Genomic DNA, 27,999 nt, shown 5'->3' with positions numbered 1-27,999 from the left:
AAAATCAGGTCCTCATACTTCAGCAGACTCAGTCCAATACTCAGAAGATGGACCTCATTTCAGCCTTCGACAAGATGAATGTATCTGCCAAACCTGCTAAGGCATCTTTTGAGGTTGCCAGAGGAATTCCAGGATTTCCAAAATCCTTCATCAAGTCCATTCCAGAGAAAGGCGAGACATTTGCATCAAAGCCAATAACTTCCCTATCTAATGTCTCAATTCTGGACTTAGCACAAGCTTCATCCAAGCACCAGCAAGTGTTGGATGACTTATTGCGGAAAATTAAAGTGAAGCCGAGTACAACTCCTGAAGATATGGACCAGATTGTCAACCAGGCCATAACTAATGCTTCGATCACTTTTTTAGATGAGGATCTCCTGAAGCCTCATGCATTTCACAATAACGCTTTGTATGTTGTGATTCGAACCACATGAATGATTGTTCCTCATGTGCTGATTGATGGAGGCAGCAACCTCAATATATGCCTGAAAATGACGGCCAAAACTTTGGGCATCAAGGAAGAAGAATACATCTCAGACCCAATCACCATCTATGAGTTCGACAATCATGGCCAGACAGTAAAAAGAAAGATCATTGATTATTCAGTCCATTCAGTCCTCTTTCATGTGGTCAATGTGCCACCTTCATACAATCTGTTGTTGGGTCAAACATGGATCCATAATACAAATGCAGTACCTTACACTCTTCATCAGTGTGTTAAGTGGTCAAAAGAGGGTATGATCACAACAATTTTGGGAGAAGATCCAGAACAGAGGCTTTCACAACCCATGATTCTCAGACCCACTTTCACTACAGAAATCCCTAGCATTAGGGAAATTGATGAAGTCAGCCTCGAAGCAAGTCTAGAAACATTGCAAATGACAGAGTCACCAGAGCATACCGTGGCCAGGGTTCAGTGGCACGGACCACAGTTCTTCAAAATTAGAGGCCGACTGGATTACAACACATTCAAAGATCATCACCTGTTCCCGCAGTTCATAAAGGCCAAAAAGGGATTTGATTTATTACTGAAACATGATTATTAGCCCTTTAGAGGCTTGGGCAAGAATGAAGATGATCGACTTGAGCCAGTAACCCCAAAGCATTATCCTCTGTAAACACCCCAAATTTTCATCCTCATTCAGTGTTTATATTTCCCGTGTCATTGCATATCACTGCATGAATTCGGCATACCATTTCAGTGCATTGCATAGCATTACATGTCATTACATCTCATTCTCGGGATCCAGCATTCTTGTTTTCAAAATATTCAATCCAGAATTGAATTTTAAAGCTTTTCTTTCAAAAATCAATTTCAAAACCTGGGTTTTTATTCAATATTCTGTCATTTGCAAACCCCAGGACTTTATATTTCGAAATATTTTCTCAGAAAACAGTCTGGATTCATTTTAAATTCAAATTTCAATCGATTTCAATTCACAGATGAGGCCCATTGAGGTGGCGTCGCTTCTGAATTCCTCTATTCATCAAATTTCTCAAAATTTTGAAAGTTCCAGTCCGATCAGGACTCTGCCCCAGAGTCCAAATCCAGTCAGGAGTCTGTTTTGAAGTCTATTTCATTTCCATTTTTAATCTTTTCCATTGTTTTCAAAATTTAGGTCATTTTACAGAGTCCATTTAGTTCAGGACTCTATTTTAGAGTTCGGTCGAGTTAGAAGTCTAACCCTGACTGTGTTTTCTGACTTATTTCATCATTTCTTGATAAAATCTTTCAAAAATTCTTTCATCCAGCTTTCAAAATCTAAAATTTCAGAGTCCTAAGAGTTCAGGACTCTAATTCGGAGTTCCAGTTCGCTTGAGACCCTATTTTCAAAGATCTTGAATTTCAAATACTGATTTTAACCCCTTTTCAAAGCCATTTTCAGTGTTTTTTTCAAAATTCTTCAAAACTCGATGTGGGCCCACTCAGTTGGGACCATATCCAGAGGAATTCTAACCCAGTTAGAACTCTATGTCATTTCAAAAATTTTAGTTTTTAAAGTTTACTTTTGAAAATCTTTTGAAAACTTTCTCAATTTCAAGTTTTAAAATCGCTTTTTGAAAAACTCAAGTAGGGCCCACTCGGGGTGGCGCCATATTCGAGTAAGTCAGGGCTAGACTAGGGTTAGTCAGTGTCTTGGTTAGTGTTAGAGGTTTAGAAAATTCAAAAGTTATTTTTAAAACTCATTTTGAAGTTTGGATTTTAAAACTAGTGTTTTTAAAGGTTTTAAAAGGACTTTTAAAAACCCAAATGTGGAAGATGCCAAGTGGCATCATATTTGGGGATTTTCTAGGTTTAGCTAGGGGTTAATTAGGTATTAGTTTAGATAATTTAGGCTAGGGGTAGAATAGTAATCTCACCAAAAAATCGCCCCCCCCCCCTTAGAGTCCCAATTTTTTAAAATTAGTTATTTTAAAACCTAATTTTTTTTAAGTTATAAAAGGACCCCCTAGGGGATGATTTTTGGAGATCTCTCCTTTTGGAAATTCTTGGATCTTCTCTCTCTTCTCCAGCCCTTCCTTCATTTCTGCAACTCCAAGGTAAGAAATTTTATTAGTTTTTAAGTTTCATTTAATGTTTTTCATTGTTTTAAATCAATTTTAACCATTGATATCATATATCCCATGGATTAAACCATGGATTCAAGTCCAAGAACCTCAAGAGAGGTTCAATAAAGTGATCTAACACTGTTTTTGGTGTTTTACAGGGATTCTAATCTATTATAATCAATTTTAACATTATTCTTTACATTATGAACTGATAAATCATGTGATTTACCCTTTTAATGGGTTAAATCCATGCTTTTAAAGGTAACATCAAATTTCAGCCATTGATTCCCTGTATTTTATTTATTTATTTGTTTATTCATGTTTATTACACGTTTCTTAGCATAGAAATAATTTTTATTTACTGTTTTATGGTTTATCTTATTGTTTTTCATTAGTTAATGCATATTTTCTCAAGTTTCTTAGATTTCTATATGTTTTTTAGTTTAGAACAGAAAAGAGCATGCTGTTTCGGATTGAAATATTCACTGTTAAATGTTGATTTTTTTATATGTGATACATGCATATGTTATTGAACTACTATAAAAAAATCAGAGTTTTTGGAATTCGGGAACCCTGTCAAAAAAATCAGACATCAAATCGGGTTTTTAAAACTTTAAAATCGTTGTTAAAATCAAGAAGGTAACTTGATGTTATGATATTTTTCTCATCTTAAATCCGATTTGAGATCTGTAAAGTTCCATGGAGTCATATTGATTAGATCTATCTACTGTGAAATTTTCAGAATTTTTTTATCACTATTTAGTATTTTTCCTCTGTCAGAGACTCTGATTTTTAATTTAAAACTCGTTAGGGTTTACCAAAACCCTAATCAGACTTGTGTTGTCTATAAATCCCAAACCACAGATCCGATTCATGATCTGTAAAAAGTGAGTATTGTTATTTTTCTGTCAACTATTCACTTCTAAAATCTCAAAAATTGTTTTTATTCAGGCTCTGACTCGAGCTCATTATTCTCCTTGTTGATCCAAGTCATTTCGATCATCAGGGTCTGTCAATTACTCAAATTTGATATTTTGCCCTCTAAATTTCAATTTAAATCTTCAAATCAGGCAATTCTCCAATTCCGACCTCTGGGGTCACCCAATTTCCAATTCTCAATTTCAATTACCAATTTCCAATTTTCGACCTTCGGGTCAATCAATTTCCAATTTTCGACCTTCGGGTCAATCAATTTCAAATCTTTGACCTTCGGGTCACTCAATTTCCAAATTTCGACCTTCGGGTCACTCAATTCCAAATTTCGACCTTCAGGTCGCTCAATTCACAATTTGGACCTTTTGGTCAACCAATTTTCAATTTCGACCGTCAGGTCATCCAATTTCGATCTTCGGGTCATTCAATTTCCAGTAACCAATTTTCCAATTTCGACCTTTGGGTCAATCAATCTCAATATCCAATTTCAATCATTTTCTCTTGCGAGAGACCCTTTTAGGGAGAGTTCGAGGGAGCTCATTCTTTTCGCATGCTATCCAATTCGTTCACTTAGCCCCTTTTCAGGGAGAGTTTGAAGGGACTCGCGTCTTTGTGAACCGTTTGCAAAACAATTTCCAATTTCACACGAGAAACCCTTTTTAAGGGAGAGGCTCGACGGAGACTCGCTTTTCTTATGACCCCCCCAATTTCATACTAGGCCATTTTCGTCATGGAGAACCCTCTTTTTAGGGAGAGTGTGATGGACTCGTTCCTTTCATGACCCAACTTTCTGATCTCACCATTATCAGCCCCTTTCTATAAGAGAAGCCTAATATTAGGGAGCTTTGACGAAAGCTTAATTTCTCTTCGAAAGTTCGTTTTGCAAACACCTCCTCTTCAGGGAAGAGAGGAGTATTTCCCATTTTCCATTCAGGTAAGGGCTAAGCCTGAGTCTCTCTTTTTGGGGAAAAAGAGAGGAGAATTTTCGTCACGGATGTATTGAGCCGGATTTCAAATACTCTCTTTCACCCAGGATTTCAAGAAAATTTTGTCAATTTGTCAATCAAATTATTTGTTGATTTCAAAATCTTTATTGCACTAATCTCTATCTCAATTTACCTTCAGCATTACTTCCAAAAGAGTGAAGCTTTTGCGAAAAAAGATTCAAAATTCAAACTCTTTTTATTGGCCAACCAAAAGGATGAAGGATAAATTCTCGATATGGCCAGCAAAGAAGATTCAGTGTTATTGCAAAGCCATAAATGATTGATATTGATCACAGTCAATGACACATCTTTAAAGACTATTCTTGTAAAGACGAGGCAGTAAAAATATCCTGAGCGCTAGAAAAAGAGAGCATTCATCAAAACCCTGTCTCCTCAGAATCACCTAAGCTGCAATTAAATATCCGCAAAAGGGATCTCTCAATTGTCGCCAAGATGAAGGCGAATTAAGCGAGTAGACCCCCGGGGCCAAAGAAGATTTGAAACATCTCCAAGATGACGGAGTTTGTGACGGATCCTTCCAGGAAAAGTCCAAAGCACTGTCGAGATGAAGGCAGATGCGATGAACCTCCCGACAATCCCTAAAAGATATTTAATTTCAGCTATCATCCAAAGATCTCAAACCCATGAGCCAACATCGCCCAAGAAGGATCGAAACATCTCCAAGTTGAAGGAGTTGTGGCGTACCCTTCCAAAAGAGAGAAAGAGAAAAAAAAGAAAGAGAGAAAAAGTAAGAACATCTCCAAAATGAAGGAGAATGTAGCCAAAACACCAGAGCGCCAAAAGAGTGCAGAAAGATTGTCATGAGAGAAGCCCTCAGGATATCAAACTGCCAAGTTTATCCAGAATCCTCTTTAAATTTGTGAAATTCTATTATCAATACTCTTTCATCAATTGTTTTCATAATATCAAATTCTCTTTCCTGCTCATATCAAGGAAATTGATAGTTTCCTTGAAGAAGGTCAATGGCAAGCAATTTGGATTTCAAGTCTCGATTCTACGAAGTGAACCTTGTTTGGAGGTAATGCTTTGGGTAGAAGAGAAAGAATATCTTTGCAACCATGTGTAACATTTTCAAAAATTTTGAATCAACAGCAAAATTTCTAACATTTTGACAATATTTTCTAGCTATCCTGACGTAAAGTGAGAGCTTGATATTCGTTTTTGATACATCCTGACACCAATTTTAAATCCCTCTTAAGGACTTGATTCCTTCCCTTCTTCGAGAGCATGAGCTCTCAGATTTGCACACTTCCTTGTGTCCCCACTGTCCCACCATAGGCAGTCCCATTTCGGTTTGAGGTCGAACCACCAACCATTTCCTGCAAAAGGCAATTTCAAAAGCTATTTTAGTCTCAACAATGAGACACCCAAGATCAATCCCTTTTCAAGCTTTAGGGACCCCATTTTCCTTCCTTTTGCAAAACCCCTGTCGGATTTATTGTGCAAAATCCGAAGGCTCCATCATGGTCTCTTCTTTCGAGGATTCCATCTCATTTTCAGCCCGATCAGGATAAGGGTACAAACCTGAGCCTCATTCAAAGAGGTATTTCATTTTCCGCCCGATCAGGATAAGGGTACAAACCTGAGTCTCATTTCTATGAGATATCTCATTCCCCAATCAGGTCAAGGGTTAAAACCTAAGCTTCGTTCCATGCGAGGTATTTCTGTCCCATCCAGGTTAAGGGCAAAAACCTGAATTTCATTCTCACAGAGCAAAACTTTCCTCTTCACTCTCCATTTCATATCTACCATCTTCCTCGGACTAATTTCTCCACACCCAGTCAGATCCTTCTAACTGGGGCATTTTTTTTATATAGCCCAAATTTGGTGTGTTTTTCTTTGCCACTAAGCTCGGCCATGAGCCGGCTTAGTAGCAAAGAGGGGCATCTGTAAACACCCCAAATTTTCACTCACCTTCTTGACATTTTCACCAATCATCACATTTCGGTTCTCCGGAACCAATAAAGGGCAAAATGGTCATTTTCCAAGATTGAACCTTGCAGAAAGTCCTAAATTCCATTCTCGAGTCTCAAAACTTCTCTATTTAGACTCAGAGACACCTTCAAATTGCAAATCCTCAAAATCTCATGCCTAACCAGAAGTCAAAATTTTCAAATTCAAGCTCAAAGTGATATTTCATAGAACAATTCATATCATTTCACTGCACAACATGTCATTTTGAGATCCAGAACTCCTGATTTTCAAAATTGTCAATCCAGATTTGATTTTAAAAATTTTCAAAATTAATTTTAAAACCCTGGGGCTTTAAAATTATCATTTCTTCCCATTTTACCCCCAGGACCCCGAATTACGAAAAGTTTTCTCAAGAAAACAATCTGGATGGTTTCGATATTTCAAAATCTCGTCAGTTGAAAAGAGGGGGACACAATTTCAAAGGGCATAAGACCTTATTTCAAATTTTTACAAAAAGGCTCCGAATTTCCTTGCTTCTTTCAAAATTTTGCCCTGAAAAACCAGTTTTTCCCAAGTTTTGAAATCAAACCACAATCCACTTCGTGCTTTCTAAACTAGCCTATTATTGTGAAAATTCCAAAATATCTCATTTGGCTCTTATTTCAAATAAAGGACGTGGGACCCGCCTCGAGGTGGTGTCACACTCAAATTCTCAAAATTCTCCCTTATTTCCAAAATAGTACCCACTCGAAAGTGGCACTGATTTATAAAACCTTGTTTCTAACTCAATTTTAATAAAATAATTAGTGGGCCCATGTAGGTGGCGCCCCACTAAGACTCTTTGCCAAAAGAAAGAATTTTTTTAATTGAGGTGGCACTACCAAAACAAAATCCACTTTTTTTTACTCATTTTATTTTTATTTTTATTTTTCAACCCCCAAAGGGAGCCACCGTGAAACCCTACCAAGATTTTTACCTAAGTTTTTTTTATGTACATCTGGAGAAAAGGAGCCGCCCTCCCCCTTTCAAATGGCAACAATTTTGAAAATTTTCAAAAGTCAGTTTTTAAAGCTTATCAAAAATCTTTCGCAAAGTAGCCCGAGCTTTGGGCTGAAAGGGCGGAATAGTTTTAAAAAGGGGGGCTGAGGCCACCCGAGAAGAGAGTTTTTTTTTTGAATTTTTTTCTTAACCCTTCAGCGCCCCCTTTCTTCAAGGGATTTTCGCTCCCAGCTAGCAGGCGACATCGTTTTGAGACTCTCCTAGCAAAACCCCTGCTCTTCAACTCATCCTCTCCCCTTTTCACAAGGCCTGCCTTCATCTCCCTTCAACTGAACAAGCCAAGAGGAGTTCCCCTCTTCTCATTGGCTTCCCCTTTTACGGAGAACCAGAGGACTTCAGTAGAGCTGCAAGGCACACATAAGAAGCCCCCCCCCCTCTTCCTGCCGTCGGTCCCAAGCGTAGCGCCTCCTCCATTCAATAAACCAAGTCTCAAAAGGGCAACATCCGGAAGGCAGATAGTTCAAGACAGCAGGTAAGAAGTCATCTTATATCTACACTCTGCTAATTAGGTCTGGTATTCAGGTGATATCTGTGGTAAATCCATTTTTTTTAGTGGATGAGGTTTACCTTCACGGTGGGTCATGCATCAAGGATCGAGAACGCCTCTCAATGGCATCATCGACCCCTCCAAAAGTAGGTTTCAGCTGTATTTTGGTCTGATTTATTTAAAGATTTTAAACCCCTACGAAACGGTGCTGGTTTTTTTTCTTTTCATCAAAAGGTTTTCAGCTCAGGGTTTGATGATGATTTTCCTGGTTGCATTGGGGGATTTGCCCAAATCAGAGGTGGTCAATGTTTCTTAGAGTAGTCTACAGAGGTGTGGCCATAGACTCACGGAAATGGCAGCAAGCTGAGGCCTCTGAGTACTTCAATAAATCGTCTTCGGGGTCTATTCCCTCTAAATTCTGTCATGGGTACCACCTCAAGACCTTACTCTGCCTATTAATTCCTTCAGTGGGTTCATTCTCATTTCACTGGAAAAGGTCCTAGTCTGGAGCAGTTTTTTTTTTATTTAGAACAAAGCATGTTTGCATATCATAGCATCCAACGAGACCCAAAAGGGTTCATCGTACAGGAAGTGTGCCCTTGACACAGGCACTACATCTGGCGTTAAATTTTTTTTTCTTATGGCATTCCATCCCCTCCTGCGTTACAACAAGAGAATAATGTTTATGCTATTCCCCATCAATGCAGTCTTATAACTTACCCCTGCATCTTAGTTGTTGGCATTTTGTGTTGGGGAATCCGTTGTTAGTACATTATCATTCTGCTGCTACAGGAGGTTATCCTGTGTTATGGTGAAGCCCTCCTCTTTTGGAGAAATCTTGTGAAACCAAAATGTGTTGAATTGTCATGAGTTAACTGTACCCTGTATGATCAATTAGCAGAATCCATCTGCTGTGATCAAATGAATCGGATGTCTTGTTCTAACTCAATGAAACTTGTGAAGATCTATTTACCATCAGATTCAAATACTCGACCCATAGCATTGACCCTGGGATCAATTCTAATCCGCCATCTCAGTTGGATGTACACATTAGATTAAATCCATGTGATATTCCATTAAATTCTGTTTAGCTATGATGAGTAAGCGTTAATCAAACTCAATTAGCTAAGGCTAATGGGTCATCCCACTGAAATGACAATTTGCTCTCCCCAGCTGATGATCTGTGAATGTATATCCATTTTTCCAAGCTTTTCTTTTTGATATAGTCTTTGTTCTGTTATACATTCTGTATATAGCAGTCTTTGTCCTTCTGTGTATTCTGTATTTTAGCAATGTGTATATAAATTAGTTTCACAAAGTTCATGTATTATCAATACAGTAACGTAGGATGCTGTAACAATGAAAGTTTGAATTGAATAATGATTGTAGCATGCTGTCAATAATAACAAGTAGGGGTTGTGTGAATGGCTCATGAAGGTCATTTCCTGCAATTGGGCTGTGTGAATGGTTTATGAAAACCATTTCCTACAATTGATTTTGTGAATGGCTGTGTGAAAATCAATTGTTTTGGTTGTATGAATGGCTTATGGAAATCATTTCCTGCATGTATCCTTTTTTCTGCTGCAGGTGTGCAGTCTTGATAATTAGTCACATTCATGAATGGATATATCCATATCCGTTCATGATCTATATACAATATTTGGCATGCTTTGTTATTGGTATATGGGGAAGCTCCATACCCATTTTTTATTGAAAAATACATTATAATTTGAGAAATACGGCTGTGTAAAATCACCTACAGAAACTGTGTATACCTGTATTTTCTGATTTTACCTATTATATGGAATTTCCATTAATAGGTATATATTTCTCATTATTTGTATATCTGTATATATGTAGATCTATTGTATATCTACCTATATGTATATATATATATGTTATGTACATATATATACTTGTATATATATATCCCTTCATGTGCACTTATTTCTATATATGAGCACTCATATATCTAATTTCTCATGTAAATACACTTCCATTGTTACATATCATTTAGCATAAATTTTAGCAATTTTTGATATATATATACATCTCTTCGTTGTATATATCATATATACATCCATTTCCTTGGTTTCCTTGTACTAATTTTCATTTTGCAGGAAAATTTGGAGGATGCTGATTTTTTTTTTCACTATATATTTCTATTCCATTCATTTTGATTCACGTTAGTGATGTAATAATCAAATTTGGAATAATATTTACTTTTAATGCTTAGCTTAGGATGCATCTCATATAGTTTGATTCCGGCAATACCCTGATTCTATGATGCATATATTTCAATTTTCAAAATTCACCATGGATGTACACGAATGGCACGTGCACCAACTCTTAGGGAGTTGATGAACTCGGTGGAATCCATATTTACGGCCCTAGTCGGAATATGGACGAGACCCAGATCCATCATCTTTCTACCAGTCACATTGAGCCTACACTCTTAGGCTATCTTAAAAGGCACATCATATTTTCAAAACATTGTGCATTAAATCAATTAAACTCTGAACATATTCATGGCCACAGTCAGAATATGTGAAGGATTTATTTTTACTTAATATACATTTTTCCAACAAATTTCTTAGAAAATCTTTCAAAATGCATTCATTCACCCATATCATTTGCATCATGAAATCCTTGGTTTTCCCATGATTTTCTTAAGAAAACTGCATTCTCAAGAAATCGATTTCTCAAGAAACTATGAGTATTTTCCAAAATCGGTTTTCCCAAGTCAAGTTTTCACAGTTTTCCCTGGAAACCAGTTTCTCAAGAAACTTCTAAGTTGGATTTCCAAAATCAAAGTTTTCCCTCGATTTTCCTTGGAAAATGTTATTTTCTTAAGATTTTCAAAAGGAGTTTTCCAATCTTTCTGAAAGATCAAAATCGGTTTCCAAGCATTTCAAGGGTAAGATTCCCATGATTTCAATTTCCCAAGCTTTGAATTTTCTTCTCCAATGAGTTTTCCTACAAATTTTCCATCCTTTTCCTAAGAAAATTCTCAAAGTATGAGTTTTTGCGAGAAGTGTTCCCCTTTTCAAATGTTCACCTGTTTCTCAAGAATCGCTTCTATTTTCCCAGGATTTTCAACCATTCATGATTTTCCCAAATCTTCATAAATTTTCTCGTGATTTCAAAACCTCTTTCATCTGAGTTTCCTGAGAAATTGACTTTCACCTTTTTCCTGAGAAATAGCTTTCAACTCCAATTATTTTCCAAGCATACATCATGTTTTCCAACTTACATTTTCCAAAATCTCATAGCACATGCGTGAATTCTCTGTGCATTTAGGATAGAACACGATTTTGGTAATTTAGCCAAGTCAAGCACAATTTTGGTCCTTGGTTCGATTACCTCTGTTAAAGGCGGCAGGAACGGTCGAACCTCGTACCGACAGGTCGAGCCCCATCCCATGGATTTTCCCGCAATTTTCAAAACGGAGGCGAGTATTTCAAAACAATTTCCAAAATCCGGTCAAGTTTGAAGCGCGAAAGTGTTTCTCCCTCTTTCTCTTCCGCAAGGAAGGGAAGACGGGGAAAAATTTCGCATTCATCTGCATTCATCTGCATCAATTTGCATTGAATTCCCCATTCAGGATAAGGGATAAATCCTGAGGCCCCGACAATTGTACAAGTTGTCGTAAGGGTGAAGACTGAAAATCTTCCATCAAAATCAATTAGTAATTCTTCAGAATCCAGTGTTCGTGCTGGTAATTTTTCAAAAATCCAGTGTTCGTGCTGGTAAATTTTCAAAACCCAGTGCTCGTACTGGTAACCATTTAAAATCCAGTGCTTGTACTGGTAATCTTTCAAAATCCAGTGCTCGTACTGGTAATCTTCCAAAATCTAGCGCTCGTACTGGTAATCTTCCAAAACTCGGTATTCGTACTGGTAATTTTTCAAAACATAATGCTTGTATTGGCACATTTTCAAAATCCGGTGTTTACACTGGTACACTTTAAAATTCGGTGTCCACTGATTTAGTTTTCCTTCGGAATTCGAGTTCTGACTCAAATTTCTTTTCCTTCTAGCCGGTTTAGTTTTCCTTTGGGATTCGAGTTCCGACTCGAATTTCCTTTCCTTCTAATTAACCTAGTTCTCCTTCGGAATTCGAGTTCTGACTCAAATTTCTTTTCCTTCCAACCGGTCTAGTTTTCCTTCAGGATTCGAGTTCCGACTCGAATCTTCTTTCCTTCGGGATTCGGGTTCCGACTCGAATTTCTTCTCCTTCCAAATTGATCTACCTTTCCTTCAGAATTCGAGTTCCGACTCGAGTTTTCTTTTCCTTCAGAGTTGGTCTAGAAAATCCAAGTTCCGACTTGAATTTTCTTTCAAATCCAATTCGCTTAGCTTTCCTTTACAAGTTTGAACTTCTACTCAAACTACCCTGCAAGTTGGTCTAGAAGATTCGAGTTCTGACCCGAACTTTCTTTCAAAATCCAATTCATCTAGTTTTCCTTGAAGAGTTGAATTCTGATTCGAATCTTCCCTCAAAAACCCAGTTTAGCACCTGGTCCATTCAAAGCTCACAAGTTGGAATCATTCTTTCTTAAGCTATGATCCTTAGGTTGAATTCCTATGGAATTGATAGTTCGTAGGTCAAACCTCTGCGGAACCAATGTCGTTCTCAATAGAACCAATGTCGTTCTTAGGCTGAATCCCTATAGAACCCATGTCATTCTCAGTAAACCAATTCACAATTTCGACCTTTTTAGCCAATCAATTTCCAATTTCCAATTTTTAAATTCCCAATTTTCAGATTTCCAACTTTCAATTTCAAATACCAAATTTCAGAACCCAAATTTCAAAATTCCAATTTTCAAAATTCGACCCTTTTGAGTCACCCAATACCCAATTTCAATCATTTTCTCTTGCGAGAGACCCTTTTTATAGGGAGAGTTCGAGGGAGCTCGCTCTTTTCGCATGCTATCCAATTCGTTCACTTAGCCCCTTTTCAGGGAGAGTTTGAAGGGACTCGTGTCTTTGTGAACCGTTTGCAAAACAAAATTCCAAATTTCACACAAGGAACCCTTTTTATAGGGAGAGACTCGTCGGAGACTTGCTTTCCTTGTGGCCCCATAATTTCAGACTAGGCCATTTCATCATGAAGGACCCTCTTTTTAGAGAGAGTGTGATGAACTCGTTCCTTCATGACCAATTTACCAATCTCACCAATTTCGGCCCCCTTTCCATAAGAGAAGCCTAATGTTAGGAAGTTTTGACGAAAGCTAAATTTCTCTTCGAAAGTTCATTTTGCAAACACCTCCTCTTCAGGGAAGAGAGGAGTAATTTCTAATTCCAATTTCTGAATCTTCTCTTTTGGGGAAAGAAGAAGAGAATTTCTGTCACAGATGTGTTGCGTTGTGCTTCGAATGTTCGCTTTCACAAAGGATTTCAAGAAAATTTTGCCAATTTGTCATTAAATATTTGTTGATTTCAAAAATCTTTATTGCACAAAATTATTACTTCAGAATACCCCCAGTATTACTTCCGAAAGGACAAAGCTTTCGCGAAAAAGGATTCAAAGTTAAAAATCTTTCTATTGGCCAACCAAAAGGATGAAGAATAAATCTGCGATATGGCCAACAAAGAATATTCAAGGTTGTTGCAAAGCCATGAGTGATTGATATTGATCGCAGTCAATGGCACATTTTTAAAGACCATTCTTGAAGAATAAAGCAGTCGAAATATCCTGGGTGACACAGAAAAATCCACTCAATCTCCATATCTCCTCAATCACCTAAGCTGCAATTAAATATCTGCAAAAGGGATCTCTCAATTGTCGCCAAGATGAAGGCGAATTAAGCGAGTCGACCCCCGGGGCCAAAGAAGATTTGGATCATCTCCAAGATGACGAAGTTTGTGACAGATCCTTCCAGAAAAAGTTCAGATCACCGTCGAGATGAAGGCGAGTGTGATGAGCCTACCGACAAACCCTAAAGGATATTTAATTTCTGCTATCATCAAGAGATTCCCAACCAATGAGCCAATAATCGTCAAGATAATCTCTGAGAGAAAAGAAGGATCGAAACATCTCTGAGATGAAGGAGTTTGTGACGTACCCTTCCCAAAAAGAGAGAAAAGTCAGGACATCTCCAAAATGAAGGATGATGTAATTCACGAAAAATCCAAGAGAACTCCAATTCTGTCAAAAAGAGTGCAAAAAGATCATCATGAGAAAAAAATCCCAGGATATCAGACTGCCGAATCTATCAAGAATCTTCTTTAATTTTATGAAATTCTTTTATCAATATTCTTTCACCAATAGCTCTCGCAATATCAAGAATACTCTCTTTTCTGCTCATATCAAGGAAATTGATAGCCTCCTTGAAAGAAAGCCAATCGCAAGCAATTTGAATTCGAATCTTGATTCTACGGAGTTAAGCCAGTCAGAGGTAATAATTCAGGTAGAAAAGAGGGAATATTTTCACACCAATGTGCATCACTTTCAATTATTTTGAATCAACAATAATTTTCAACATTTTGACAATATTTTCTAGCCATCCTGGCATAAAGCGAGAGCTTGAGGTTCATCTTTGGCGCATCCTGACACCATCCCTTTTAGGACTTGATAACAGGAGTTTTCAAGATTCCTTCCCTTCTTTGGTATAATCTGAGCACACGGGCTCTCAGATTTGCACACTTCCCTGTGTCCCCACTGTCCCACCATAGACAGTCCAATTTCGGCTTGAGGTTAAGCCACCAATTTCAGCAAAAGGCATTTTCAAAAGCTATTTAGTCTCAGCAATGAGACACTCAAAATCAAACCTTTTTCAAGCTTTAAAGACCCCAATTTCCTTCCTTTTGCAAAATCCCTATCGGATTCATTGTGCGGAAATCCGAAGGTTCCATCACGGTCTCTTCTTTCGAGGATTCCTTCCATTTTCTGCCTAATCAGGTTAAGGGTATAAACCTGGGCCTCCTTTGATGAGGTATTCCATTTTCTGCCCAATCAGGTTAAGGGTATAAACCTGAGCCTCCTTTGATGAGGTATTCCATTTTTTGCCCAATCAGGTCAAGGGTACAAACCTGAGTCTCCTTTGATGAGGTATTCCATTTTCCACCCAATCAGGTCAAGGGTACAAACCTGAGCCTCCCTTGATGAGGTATTCCATTTTCAACCCGGTCAGGTTAAGGGTTAAGCCTGAGCTTCGTTCCATACGAGGTATTTCCCGTCCCATCCAGGTTAAGGGCAAAACCTGAATCTCACTTCTTTTTGAAGTAAAATTTTCTTCTTATTTACCATTTCATATCTACCATCATCACTTGAACTAATTCCTTCATACCCAATCAGATTCATCTAACTGGGGCATTTTTATAGTCCAAATTTGGTGTGTTTTCTTTGCCACTAAGCTCGGCTTACAACCGGCTTAGTAGCAAAGAGGGGCATCTGCAAACACCCCAAATTTTCATCCTCATTCAGTGTCTATATTTCCCGTGTCATTGCATATCACTGCATGAATTCGGCATACCATTTTAGTGCATTGCATAGCATTACATGTCATTACATCTCATTCTCGGGATCCAGCATTCTTGTTTTCAAAATATTGAATCAAGAATTGAATTTTAAAGCTTTTCTTTCAAAAATCAATTTCAAAACCTGGGTTTTTATTCAATATTCTGTCATTTGCAAAACCCAGAACTTTATATTTCGAAATATTTTCTCAGAAAACAGTCTGGATTCATTTTAAATTCAAATTTCAATCGATTTCAATTCACAGATGAGGCCCATTGAGGTGGTGTCGCTTCTGAATTCCTCTATTCATCAAATTTCTCAAAATTTTGAAAGTTCCAATCCGATCAGGACTCTGCCCCAGAGTCCAAATCCAGTCAGGAGTCTGTTTTGAAGTCTATTTCATTTCCATTTTTAATCTTTTCCATTGTTTTCAAAATTTAGGTCATTTTACAGAGTCCATTTAGTTCAGGACTCTATTTTAGAGTTCGATCGAGTTAGAAGTCTAACCCTGACTGTGTTTTCTGACTTATTTCATCATTTCTTGATAAAATCTTTCGAAAATTCTTTCATCCAGCTTTCAAAATCTAAAATTTCAGAGTCCTAAGAGTTCAGGACTCTAATTCGGAGTTCCAGTTCACTTGAGACCCTATTTTCAAAGATCTTGAATTTCAAATACTGATTTTAACCCCTTTTCAAAGCCATTTTCAGTGTTTATTTCAAAATTCTTTAAAACTCGATGTGGGCCCACTCAGTTGAGACCATATCCAGAGGAATTCTAACCTAGTTAGAACTCTATGTCATTTCAAAAATTTTAGTTTTTAAAGTTTACTTTTGAAAATCTTTTGAAAACTTTCTCAATTTCAAGTTTTAAAATCGTTTTTTGAAAAACTCAAGTAAGGCCCACTCGGGGTGGCACCATATTCGAGTAAGTCAGGGCTAGACTAGGGTTAGTCAGTGTCTTGGTTAGTGTTAGAGGTTTAGAAAAGTCAAAAGTTATTTTAAAAACTCATTTTGAAGTTTGGATTTTAAAACTAGTGTTTTTAAAGGTTTTAAAAGGACTTTTAAAAACCCAAATGTGGAAGATGCCAAGTGGCATCACATTTGGGGATTTTTTAGGTTTAGCTAGGGGTTAATTAGGTATTAGTTTAGATAATTTAGTCCAGGGGTAGAATGGTAATCTCACCAAAAAATCGCCCCCCCCCCTTAGAGTCCCAATTTTTTAAAATTAGTTATTTTAAAACCTAATTTTTTTTAAGTTATAAAAGGACCCCCTAGGGGACGATTTTTGGAGATCTCTCCTTTTGTAAATTCTTGGAGCTTCTCTCTCTTCTCCAGCTTTTCCTTCATTTCTGCAACTCCAAGGTAAGAAATTTTATTAGTTTTTAAGTTTCATTTAATGTTTTTCATTGTTTTAAATCAATTTTAACCATTGATATCATATATCCCATGGATTAAACCATGGATTCAAGTCCAAGAACCTCAAGAGAGGTTCAAGAAAGTGATCTAACACTGTTTTTGGTGTTTTACAGGGATTCTAATCTATTATAATCAATTTTAACATTATTCTTTACATTATGAACCGATAAATCATGTGATTTACCCTTTTAATGGGTTAAATCCATGCTTTTAAAGGTAACATCAAATTTCAGCCATTGATTCCCTGTATTTTATTTATTTGTTTGTTTATTCATGTTTATTACACGTTTCTTAGCATAGAAATAATTTTTATTTACTGTTTTATGGTTTATCTTATTGTTTTTCATTAGTTAATGCATATTTTCTCAAGTTTCTTAGATTTCTGTGTGTTTTTTAGTTTAGAACAGAAAAAAGCATGTTGTTTCGGATTGAAATATTCACTTTTAATTGCTGATTTTTTTATATGTGATACATGAATATGTTATTGAACTACTGTAAAAAAATCAGAGTTTTTGGGATTCAGGAACCCTGTCAAAAAAATCAGACATCAAATCGGGTTTTTAAAACTTTAAAATCGTTGTTAAAATCAAGAAGGTAACTTGATGTTATGATATTTTTCTTATCTTACATCCGATTTGAGATCTGTAAAGTTCCATGGATTCATATTGATTAGATCTATCTACTGTGAAATTTTCAGAATTTTTCTATCACTATTTAGTATTTTTCCTCTGTCAGAGACTCTGATTTTTAATTTAAAACTCGTTAGGGTTTACCAAAACCCTAATCAGACTTGTGTTGTCTATAAATCCCAAACCACAGATCCGATTCATGATCTGTAAAAAGTGAGTATTGTTATTTTTCTGTCAACTATTCACTTCTAAAATCTCAGAAATTGTTGATTAAGTTTGCTATTTATGTTTGTATTTTCAATCTGAAGCAGTTGTTTTAACCCTTGTTAAATTTGTTATATTTTAGTTCAGATTGCCGGAAGGGTTTCTCCCTAACCGAAGATGATTTTTCCAATCTGTAAATTGGGAAATCTCTGTTTTTCTTCCTAGTTTGTCTCTGTAAAAATTCAGAAGTTTTCATGGAAGATTGACCCCTGATTCGGGTCTAACTTTGAAACTGGTATGTGACCTAGGTTAAAAATAGCTTATTTTAGATTGTTAATGCAATTTTCGGATTAAAATAATGTCAAAAAATTTATTTTGCAATCCCAATCTAATTTTAGGGTTATAATAAGTGTCTGTGCCAATTTTTATGAAATTTAGAATTCTTTTAATGTCTGAATTAATAAAATTGCAAAACAGGATACCTGAAAGATCCAAAAACACTGATAAAATCACAATTGTTGTGATATTTCTTGATTTTTGTGCATAAGTGTGTGGTTTTAGGGTTTGTTCATGTTTATAATCATGTTAGGATGTTTCATGTTTGATTTTGTGTTTATTTCCATCATAAATCTCAAGTTTTATCAAAATCTATTTCAGAAAACCCTGATTTCAAGGCCATAGTCTTGCTATCAGGGGTAATTTGGTCATTTGACCTAAATTTCGAAATTCCAAAACCCTAATTTTCATATTTTTAATCATGTCACATCATACTTAGTTCAATTTATTCTTATTTGGATTTTAAAAGTTGCATTTTTACAAAATATCTTTCTAAAAACCCTGATTTTAAGGCCATAGTCTTGCTATCAGAGGTATTTTGGTCATTTTGACCCCAATTTCGAAATTTCAAATTCTATTTTTATATTTATTCAATCTTATTTCATATTTTATCAATTTTGATTTAAGGGAATCATGGAAAAGGCTTATATCTAGCAAAATCAATAATTTCTAGATATTACTAGATAAACCTAGAAAAGCCAACATATTTTCATTAACCAGTTTTTCTAGTTTTGCAGGGACATTGAAGACTTTATTTTCCTTTATTTCCTGTATTTAAATTCAATAGTGATGTAAATTAAATTAAATTTGGAATAAGAATTTAAATTTTAGCTTAGACTAGGATTGCAATGCATATAGTTTAATTCTGCAAATATTAAATGTCTGATGAATGTATCATTCATGCACATTTTCATAAATTCACTATGGTCTACACGAATGGCACGTGCACTAGATCTTATGGAGTTGACAAAATTGGTGGAATTTGTATTTATGGCCATAGTCAGAATACGAATGATACCCAGATTTGTAATCTTCGTATTAGCCACATTCAGCCTACACTCTTAGGCTAACTTCAAAAATGCACTGCATTTCTCAAAAATACAAAAAGATTTTCTCAATTTCTCAAATCCATATTCATTCATTTCATGCATTTGCCAATTCCAATTCAAATTTCAATTCAAAGAAGTTTATTTTTCTCAAAAATTTCCTAAGTCTTATTTAAAAATCGATTTTCTCAAAATATAGATTTGCCAATGATATTTCAATTATTTCCCAAGTTCCAAATTCGATTTTTCTAAGTTATATTTTCAATTTCAAAGTTTGAATTCAAAGAAATCAAGTTTTTCCAAAGTTATTTCACATTTCTCAAAATCGATTTTCACAAAAACCTCTAGATTCTTCAGAAATCAATTTTCACTTTCTCAAATACAGTATCTCAATCATGATGCATGATTTTTAAAGAGTTTATTTTCCAAAAATTTCCAAGTATTCCAATCTTTGAAGAAAACATCATGTTTCAAATATGCATTTTCAGAAATTCATAGCACATGCCTGATTCTTTGTGCATTTAGGAATTAGAATATGGTTTAGACAAGTTGAACAGAGCAAAGCAGTAGATTGATCCTTGGTTCAATTACCCCTGGTAAAGGCCCCAGGAACGGTTGAACCTCGTACCGACAGGTGAGTCCCATTCTTCGAAATTATCCCGCATTTTAAAACGGAGGCGAGTTATTTTCAAAATCTTTTTCAAAGGTCAGTTTGCCTCGCAAAAGTAAAAATTTTGCGATGATAACATCCTCGCAGAGCAGAATTGAGTTTCACTGGCAAAAGATCCTAGAAGAACACTGTTTTTGTTAAAGGAGCGCATTGAGAGCATCTGTTGTCTTTTCATTTCTATTCTTTTGTTTTCGCACCGGGATGATATATCATTTCATTTCAATCATTGTCATCTGATCAATTCAATTTTTCAATAAAGTTACAAGTTTTCTTCATCTATCTGGATGCCATTTGTCTTCTTATCAAATCTTCGCGAATTTGTCATCATTTTACTTTCTTATTTTTCAATTATTTTCTTAGCAAAAGTAATTTGTTTTATGATGGGCGTTTTTCCTAAACAAAATTTATTCTACAATTTTCAGAATGTCTTCCTGGCCAATCAAGAAGCTCGCTCTCAATCCGAACGCCTTTTCGAAGCCAGCAGTGATCTGTCGAGTCAAAGCAAGAGCATAATGCAGTCAAGCTACAAAGCAGTCAAAAGAGCCCGTAGAGTTCGATTCAACTCTCCAAGAATTGCCCGAGTTTGCATCAATCCAGAAATAGGATGAGCCATCATCCTTAGTTCAAGATCCGATTGAGGACATCAATATTAGATCGAAAGATAATTCAAAAATTCTCAAGATCGACAGCAGTTTGAGTCCGGAAGAGAAAGAAAGGCTCACCAATTTTCTTAAGCAACATGAAGTTCAAAAATATGTAATAGGGATTCGGCTAGCAGGGTGCCGCACCTGCATCGACGTGAGTGCGGGTGCGGCACCGGGTGCGGTCAACCCGACCCTGGGTGCGTTGACCGCACCTAGGGTCATTTCGGTCCATTTTTTTGGATTTTTTTTAAAAAAAAATTGCCCTATGAAATGGGCTGCGGAATTTAAAAAAAAAAATCTTGGGGGAGGGGATCCCCAGACCCCCCCCCCTTATATATATATATATATATATATATATATATATATATATATATATTACATTTTTTCCCCCCCACACCCGGGTTTTTTGGAAGTGCTGAATCCCCGCACCCGCACCCATGTGACATAGGTTCAAAAGGTCTTTTTGACATAAAATTACTATGCGAATACGGAAGCGAATGAATCTTTCCAAGAATACAATCATTGCATGTAAATGTATTTGTATTACAAAAAATTTCCAAAAAAAGAAAGAGATACAACTTGAAAATACTAGGATGTTCAAGCCTCTTATGCCAAGTCTCAATATCTTTGGATTGAACATGATTACAAAATGATTTGGATGGCAAAGACAAAAAATCCATATAATAGAGATCCCTTCTTCTATGGCCTTGCCGAATCCGCTTCCCAGACCGGAGATCTTGCACATAGCAATGGCTAGGTGAAAAAGTGACAACATATTCAAAATCGGTAATTTGAGAAACTGAAAAAAAGATTTAAATTAAGTTTTGGAATAATTCGGATCTTGAGAACAAAAAAATCTTTGTTTTGGTCATAAGTTTTCTCAAGGTTTCTAATGCCTTCAACATCCAAGGATGTTCCATCGGCGGTGAAAACATATGATTTGAATTTATTGATACTTGGTTTTGACAAAAGTGATCCATTTGGAGTCATATGAAATGAGGCACCCAAGTCAAGAATCCAAGAGGTCATACCTGGAAAAGAGGAGATGGTGGCACCGGATGTGGAGGGTGAGGAGGATACGGTAGAGGAATTCATCTTTATGAATTGTTGAAGAGTTTTGGTAAGATGAGCGATGGACTCCTTTATGTCTCCATCCTTCTTTGAATCTTCATTTGTTTTTGGAGGAATTTCACCAACGGAAGCTACCTTCTTCTTGAATTTGGGGCAATCCAGACGAATATGGTCTGGTTCATTACAATTATGACAAATAATGTTTCTTCCTCCACTACCATTATTTTTCCAAAAATTGGGTGGTTTATATGATCTTACATTGCTGTCGGGTCTAGATATGGCATGAACTTCATCAACATCTCTTTTCAAGGCCAAACGAGTTTCTTCTTGACATAAGTCGGCCAAAATGTCACTTAGATGAGTAGACACCCTATGAAGAAGGGATCCTCTAAGTTGCTCTAATTCGGGACGAAACCCATGAATAAATTGAAAAAACTCTCTTTTTTCATTTGCTCTTGCCTCATGGCACTACCTTCCCATTGAGGTTCAAGAAGAACAAGTTCATCCCATAAAGAAGATAGGGCACTATAATAGTCCCTAATACTCATATCACCTTGCTTGGTAGCTCTTACCTTTTCTTGTAGAAAGAAATGCCTAGCAAGGTCTTTTTTAGTGTACATGTCTTTCATAAAGAACCAAGCTTCATTAGCCTTTTTTATTCGACATTATTCATGAACCATGCCAGAATTTTAGCATGCTCACTTTCCCAATCTTTCATTTTTGAAGAGAAATCAAGAATAGCCTTCTCTTTTTCCTCTTCGTTTAATGCTCTTTCCTCATTTCCTTCAAACTTAGTTAACTTCAATTGTGGTTCCGGAATGATTACGCACACATAACTCCAAAGTTTTTTACCTTTGAGGTTATTTTCCATAGCGGCTGTAACGCCCCAAAATTTCGACTTGTGATTTCGAAAACCTTATCGAAAAACCTTTCAAGATTTAAAGTTTTGATTTTTAAAAACGACAGCGGAAGACATTTAGAAAGGAACACAAGTCAACAATCCTGGGTACGTTAGCTGAAAAACCATCATTCACATGTACAACAAATTAAAGGAATTTAAGTAATAAGGCAATAGATTAAAAAATCTGCAGTTTATTACAAAATGAGCATTTTATTCCAAAGTTCAATAAATCTAAGAAAAACTCCAAAAAGACCCAAAGCCAAGCCGCCAGCAGAAAGAAAATGAATCTTGATCCAAGTTGCACCACGCCATCGGCCGCCAGTTAAGTCCTACTCCTCACCTGCCCATGAAATGGGTCAGTTTCATAACAAACCAGTAGGTGCACGAACAGATCAGTAGAATGAAAATAAAACAGGACATTCATGAGATAAGCAGTTATGATAATTAAGCAATTAAAGCAATTGTAGTCTATTCTAACAAATGTAATAAGTGCAAAGAGCTGTAAGTTGAAGCAGTGTAAGTCTCAGTCATCTACAACTATTCATGAATATATTCTTTAAGTTCTGATATTAACTGGACTGTGGGTACGCACAGACGCGAAACGTAGAAACAGCCGAGACCGATCCGGGGGTTTATTATGTCAGGTGTTTTCATTAACCCGGATGGCTGACTGAGTCTGCTCCTAAGGGGACGGTCAGTGACCAAGAGAGTAAATCCCCAAAGGCATTCGTGGCCCATGGATGCATCCAACTTCTGTAGAAGTGTCTGGGAGTTACCACCTAGGATAATTTATAGTAATCCCAATTCCCCTAACTCCGATGACTAGGGAAAACCGAGTCTTTTGCCCGTGGGGTGGTTGTTAACAACCTGTCCATCGGAGACTTTGTACCATCCATCCTCTCCCTTGATGAACCGTGAAGATCGGATGGGTACGACGGGGGTTTCTTAACCGCCGCCCCATCCTACATGCTCTGGTCCATTAGACCCACTCGAGCATCTTGTCTGTGAAGGCAAAAAGTCACCATTTATGTGATCTCAGCATTGTGCTAATTGCATTCATCGAGGTTGCTACAACCTCATCATCCCACCATCGTAACCCACATGGGACGTACTTGTCCAAAAGTACGATCGTACCTTCCTAAAGGTACAACTACGATGAGAGGGCAACATAATGTTTTATGATTCTTTTGGTTCTTACATGACATGTTTTGCTCTTCTGAGCAATTGGCCTGTGGAGGCCGATATTATCACATCAAAATCAATAAAGTGTAGATTTCACACTTCAATATACTCCATGATCTTACACAGAATTCATACCGTACTTGCCTTAAGGTTCGGTTACAATAGCAATTGCAGTGGTTTTGAGTCTATTCACAAAGTCTGTATTTAAGTATGCAGTTTCAAAGGAATAAGCATACATAATAGACAATTATGAGTTAAGCAATCCTACACGTAAACAGGCATGCCAAGTAAACTACTTGATTCTTTCTAGAATGAGTATACCCAAAGAATTTACATTATGCAATTTCAAAAGAATCACAAAGAGTAAAACTTTGACCAACCAATACTTCTTCAGATACGCAAGTATGCAAAATAACTATTATATCTCAGAAGTCTTATTTTATTTTGTTCATACATACTATTCGTGCGACTTTCCCCTACCTCGGGATGTCGTGCAGCTACGTGCGTCTACGCGTGTAGATGATACGAGGCTCGGGCCGCGGAGCCAGAGCGGGGGTCCGATGTGAGGTCTGCAACAGTGCTACGTTACTTATTATGCGGAGAAAATAGAAGAAAACAAGCTTGCCTACAGGAAAAGAGAGAGGCAGCAGGGGTGTGCCCCTGCTGGCCGAAATCAGAAAAATGACAAGAGCGAGCCCTTGCCTGCAGACAGCCGTGGGGTGACAGGGCTGAGCCCTCTGTCAAAAACACCAACGCGGCAGGGGGGGTCAGCCCCTGCCAATCGCAAAGAAGCGGCAGGGGCTGAGCCCCTGTCGGCAAAATAAATGTGGCACCAGAATGCTAGTGGCAGGGCTGAGCCTCTGCCAAAACAATCAAGTGGCAGGGGCTGAGCCCCTGCCCGCAACAGCCAAGTGGCAGGGGCTGAGCCCCTGCCAGAAACGGTTAGGTGGCAGGGGTTGAGCCCCTGCCTGCAAAAAATGAATGTGGCAGGGGCTGAGCCCCTGCCAGAACAGACAAAGTGGCAGGGTCACGACCCCCTACACAGCGAATAAGAAATGGCAGGGGTCTCGGTCCCTGCCTGCCACAAAAAGAATGGTAAGGGCCTTGGCCCTTACCTGACGAGAATGGGGAAATGGCAGGGGCCCCAGCCCCTGCCTGTCGAAAAAGTGGGGAATGGCAGGGCCCCAGCCCCTGCCTGAAGAATTAAGGGACGGCAGGGGCCTCGGCCCCTGCCAAAAACACCTACGAATGGCAGGGGTCTCGACCCCTGCCTGGCAAAAATCATGGAGCCGCAGGGGTGTCCAGCCCCCTGCGTGCCGAGGGTCAAGAGCAGCAGGGGGGGTATTCCCTGCCCTCCTAGAGGCCAAGAGGCGGTAAGGGAAAGCCCCTGCCTGCCGGAGAATAGAAAACGGCAGGGGCATTGCCCCTGCCTACCGGAGATCGAGAGGCGGCAGGGGCTAACCCCTGCTAGAGAGAGAGAGTTCGGGGATGATAGGGGGCAGCCGACCTCCTGTCGGATTCCCTATCACCCCCGGAGGTGGGGGAGTGTCGCAGGGCCATTGGTGCCCTGCCGGCACTCCGGCGCACCCCCAGAGGGAAGAGGGGACGACAGGGGCCTTGCAGGCCACCTGTCGGCCCTCCGATGATTACCGGTGAGGCGGGAGGGCACGGCAGGGGCTGTGCGCCGCCTGTCGGCCTCCCGACGAGGTGACAGAGAGGGGGGTGAGGAAGAGAAGAGGGAGGAGAAGAGGGCGGCGTACCTGGGAGTGGTGGTGGGTGTCGGCGGCGTGCGCAACAGGGAGGAGATCGGCGCGGAGGGGGGAGCGAGGGCTGCGAGAGGGAGGCGTGACTCCCCTCGCCCTCCAACCTCTCTCTTAAAGGCGCAGGGGGGAAATCGAAAGGGGAAACCCCTGGTGGGTTTCCCAAACCTGCTCGCACACAAAGGGGGAGAAGGGGGGGTTGCGGCGCCCGAAAGCTCGGGTGAGCTCGGGTTATGTAAAACCCTCATAAAAAAGGGGCCCGGGTCGGGTCCGGACCTGACCCGGCCTGGGTCCAAATTTTTTTTTTTAATTAAATGGGGTTTTACAGCGGCTGCTCACATTCGGTAATTGGTCTCATCCAATTTGAATGAGAGGTCGATTTTTGCATCCTTATTGGCCATTCATAGAAAAAGAGTTTGAAAGCAAGAAAGAGGAATTATATTACTTGTCAAGAGAGGATCCGATGAAGCTTTCTCAACCAAGACTCTGATACCATGTAATGAAGTGCCAAATGAGTAAGGTGATATCTCCAAGAGCAAACACAAAAGCACGCACATACACAAGAAGCCACAAATGGGCAAGATTGCAACAAACCACAAAAGTGGTAAAACACACAAAATAAGGTGAAAAAATATATTCCACTAACATAAGGCTTCACAAGAAGCTTGAAGAATACATGGGCCAAGCCCCTTATTTATACACACTAAGGGACCCAAGGAGAGGCTCCCATAGAGTCGTTGGAGCCCCTCCAACGGTCATATTTATGACCGTTGAAGGGGTCCAACGACTCTATGTGGACCCCTCTCAACCAATAAAGAAAGAAAAGAAAAAAAGGAGAAAAGAAAAAGGAAAAAGAAGAAAAGGGCATATCCTTTAGGATATGCGTGTACAATGTGAAAAGACTAATTTGCCCTTATTAGGTATTACAAAAGAAATATATATATATATATATATATATATATATATATATATATATATATATATATATATATATATATATATATATATATATATGTGTGTGTGTGTATGTGTCATAATCTATATATATAGATATATATATGTATAACATATTTTAACAATATCCACATCGTGCATCATCCAATTCTATAATTACCCTGACTTATTTCATGAAAAAGTTAGACACATTGATATTTTTCAGAATAGTAAAATGTCAAAAGATTGCCCTTGCCTGTTCAAATGATTCACCATCCGGCTCAACTGGTGAATGACTTCCAATAGCTGCATCTAAATCTTGAGTTGTAACTGCAGTTGTTTGGTTCCTACAGACAATGAAAGAAAGGATCCCGATAGAACGTTCTTTCAAAAGAAAAGTTTGCAAAATTTCCACAAATATAATACTATTATAAGTCAAAATCACAACGACAATATAAAAACTTGAGCCGTTGTTAACTTACTTTAAAACTCCCAACCTTTCTTTGCATTCTTTTAGCTTTTGGTGTCTGTCTCAGAACAACAAATAGGTATAATAAGCAGAAGCTAAACAATCAGATAATAAAATAAGAGAAAGTAGGTAGTTCACATAAAGCCTGCCATTGGAAACATTTACACTCTTTTAGGCTAAGCAGGTACCAAGTTGAATTACCCCCTAGAAAGAAATTTTGCTGCTTTAATATTAGAAGGATTCTCAAGCCATATGCTGTATTTAATAAAGCTTCTGATCCAATGAGAGCACGTCTCCATTGCATTGGTGATAGCCTGCTCCTTGGAATGTCCTTGGGAAGAACTATTTGAATAGAAACGAAGCCACTCTACTTCTTCACAAACCACCTAATGGGAAAAATAATATCATAATTTTTATTATTAAAAAAATGGTATAATTGCTATGCCACCATTGAAGTAATACTAGTAAGCGAACTGTACATGAAGTTGCTAGGAAAAACACAATCAGTGGTTCCAAAATATAGCTAACCTCCACATAAAGCTGATAGGAACTTATGGAGGATAGTTGAGGATAATATAACACACTTCCACCTATTAGATACCTAGAACAACCATGAGAACAATATTGAGTTATTCACCAAAAAAGAGGCAACACCAGTGCAATTCAAGGGCAGAATCACATACTAAAGTCTATCAAAAATGAAACAAAACCTTATGAGATTTTCAACAGAATCATCCTTCATATCAACACCATTAGTTGACAAATAGAATTGAGTACTCCTTCCTAGTGCAATGAAGAATCCAAATATTGCTAAGTCCTTTTCCAAAACCTGCAGTTGCACATATACCGTTTTCAAGTTATCAGGAAGAAAAAATGCTACTTGAGAAATAAGCACAAACTCTACCAAAAAAAAGACGTGAAGATAAAAAAAATAAAATGATAAAAATAATTCAGTATCTAACCACCATAATCACGTGCAAGCATACCATCTCAACCAGCTTGTAGAGCAAGAAGGTACTTATTTCTTCGTAAAATTTGTCACTTTATTTTCTAAAGACATATTTTGCTTATCTGTTACATGTCTAGTAGATTGCATTTGAAATATTGCCATTTCCTTTATGCTCGGAATGTTATTTAATTTTGGAATAATGCCTGTTCACTATTTTTAAGTTTTTATTTCAAATTTGTCATTTAAATTTTGAAAAGATGAATTTCTTTTATGTTCACAATCACAACTTATCTCTTTACAAGTGAATGGAACAAAAACATGCATGGACACTTCCACATTCAAGAATGAGTTAAGTCCATTCCAGAAAATTGCCCT

At 37.8% G+C, this 27,999-nt stretch overlaps 1 protein-coding gene across 1 annotated transcript; it reads right to left on the bottom strand.

The window, feature by feature from the left end:
• Positions 1-40: 40 nt before the first annotated feature.
• On the bottom strand, positions 41-27,643 carry LOC149816927 (uncharacterized). The gene is made up of 8 exons (XM_089986985.1): positions 27,638-27,643; positions 27,386-27,504; positions 27,204-27,276; positions 26,877-27,061; positions 26,689-26,733; positions 26,463-26,553; positions 902-953; positions 41-306 (listed from the first exon to the last, which is right to left on the bottom strand). Exons 1-8 carry the CDS (start codon positions 27,641-27,643, stop codon positions 41-43), a joined length of 837 nt encoding a protein of 278 aa, XP_089843111.1.
• Between the last annotated feature and the right edge of the window lie 356 nt (positions 27,644-27,999).

The sequence above is a fragment of the Nuphar pumila genome, chromosome 14, assembly GCF_984573655.1.
Source record: "Nuphar pumila chromosome 14, dmNupPumi1.hap1.1, whole genome shotgun sequence".
Lineage (NCBI taxonomy): Eukaryota > Viridiplantae > Streptophyta > Magnoliopsida > Nymphaeales > Nymphaeaceae > Nuphar > Nuphar pumila.
This window is presented reverse-complemented; position numbering and strand designations above follow the sequence as displayed.

Excerpts from the sequence above, each read along its gene's own strand:
- LOC149816927 (XM_089986985.1), bottom strand. Across the intron at positions 27,277-27,385 it reads TCTGTTGAAAATCTCATAAG|GTATCTAATAGGTGGAAGTG; the intron begins GTTTTGTTTCAT and ends TGGTTGTTCTAG. Across the intron at positions 27,062-27,203 it reads CCTATCAGCTTTATGTGGAG|GTGGTTTGTGAAGAAGTAGA; the intron begins GTTAGCTATATT and ends TTTTCCCATTAG.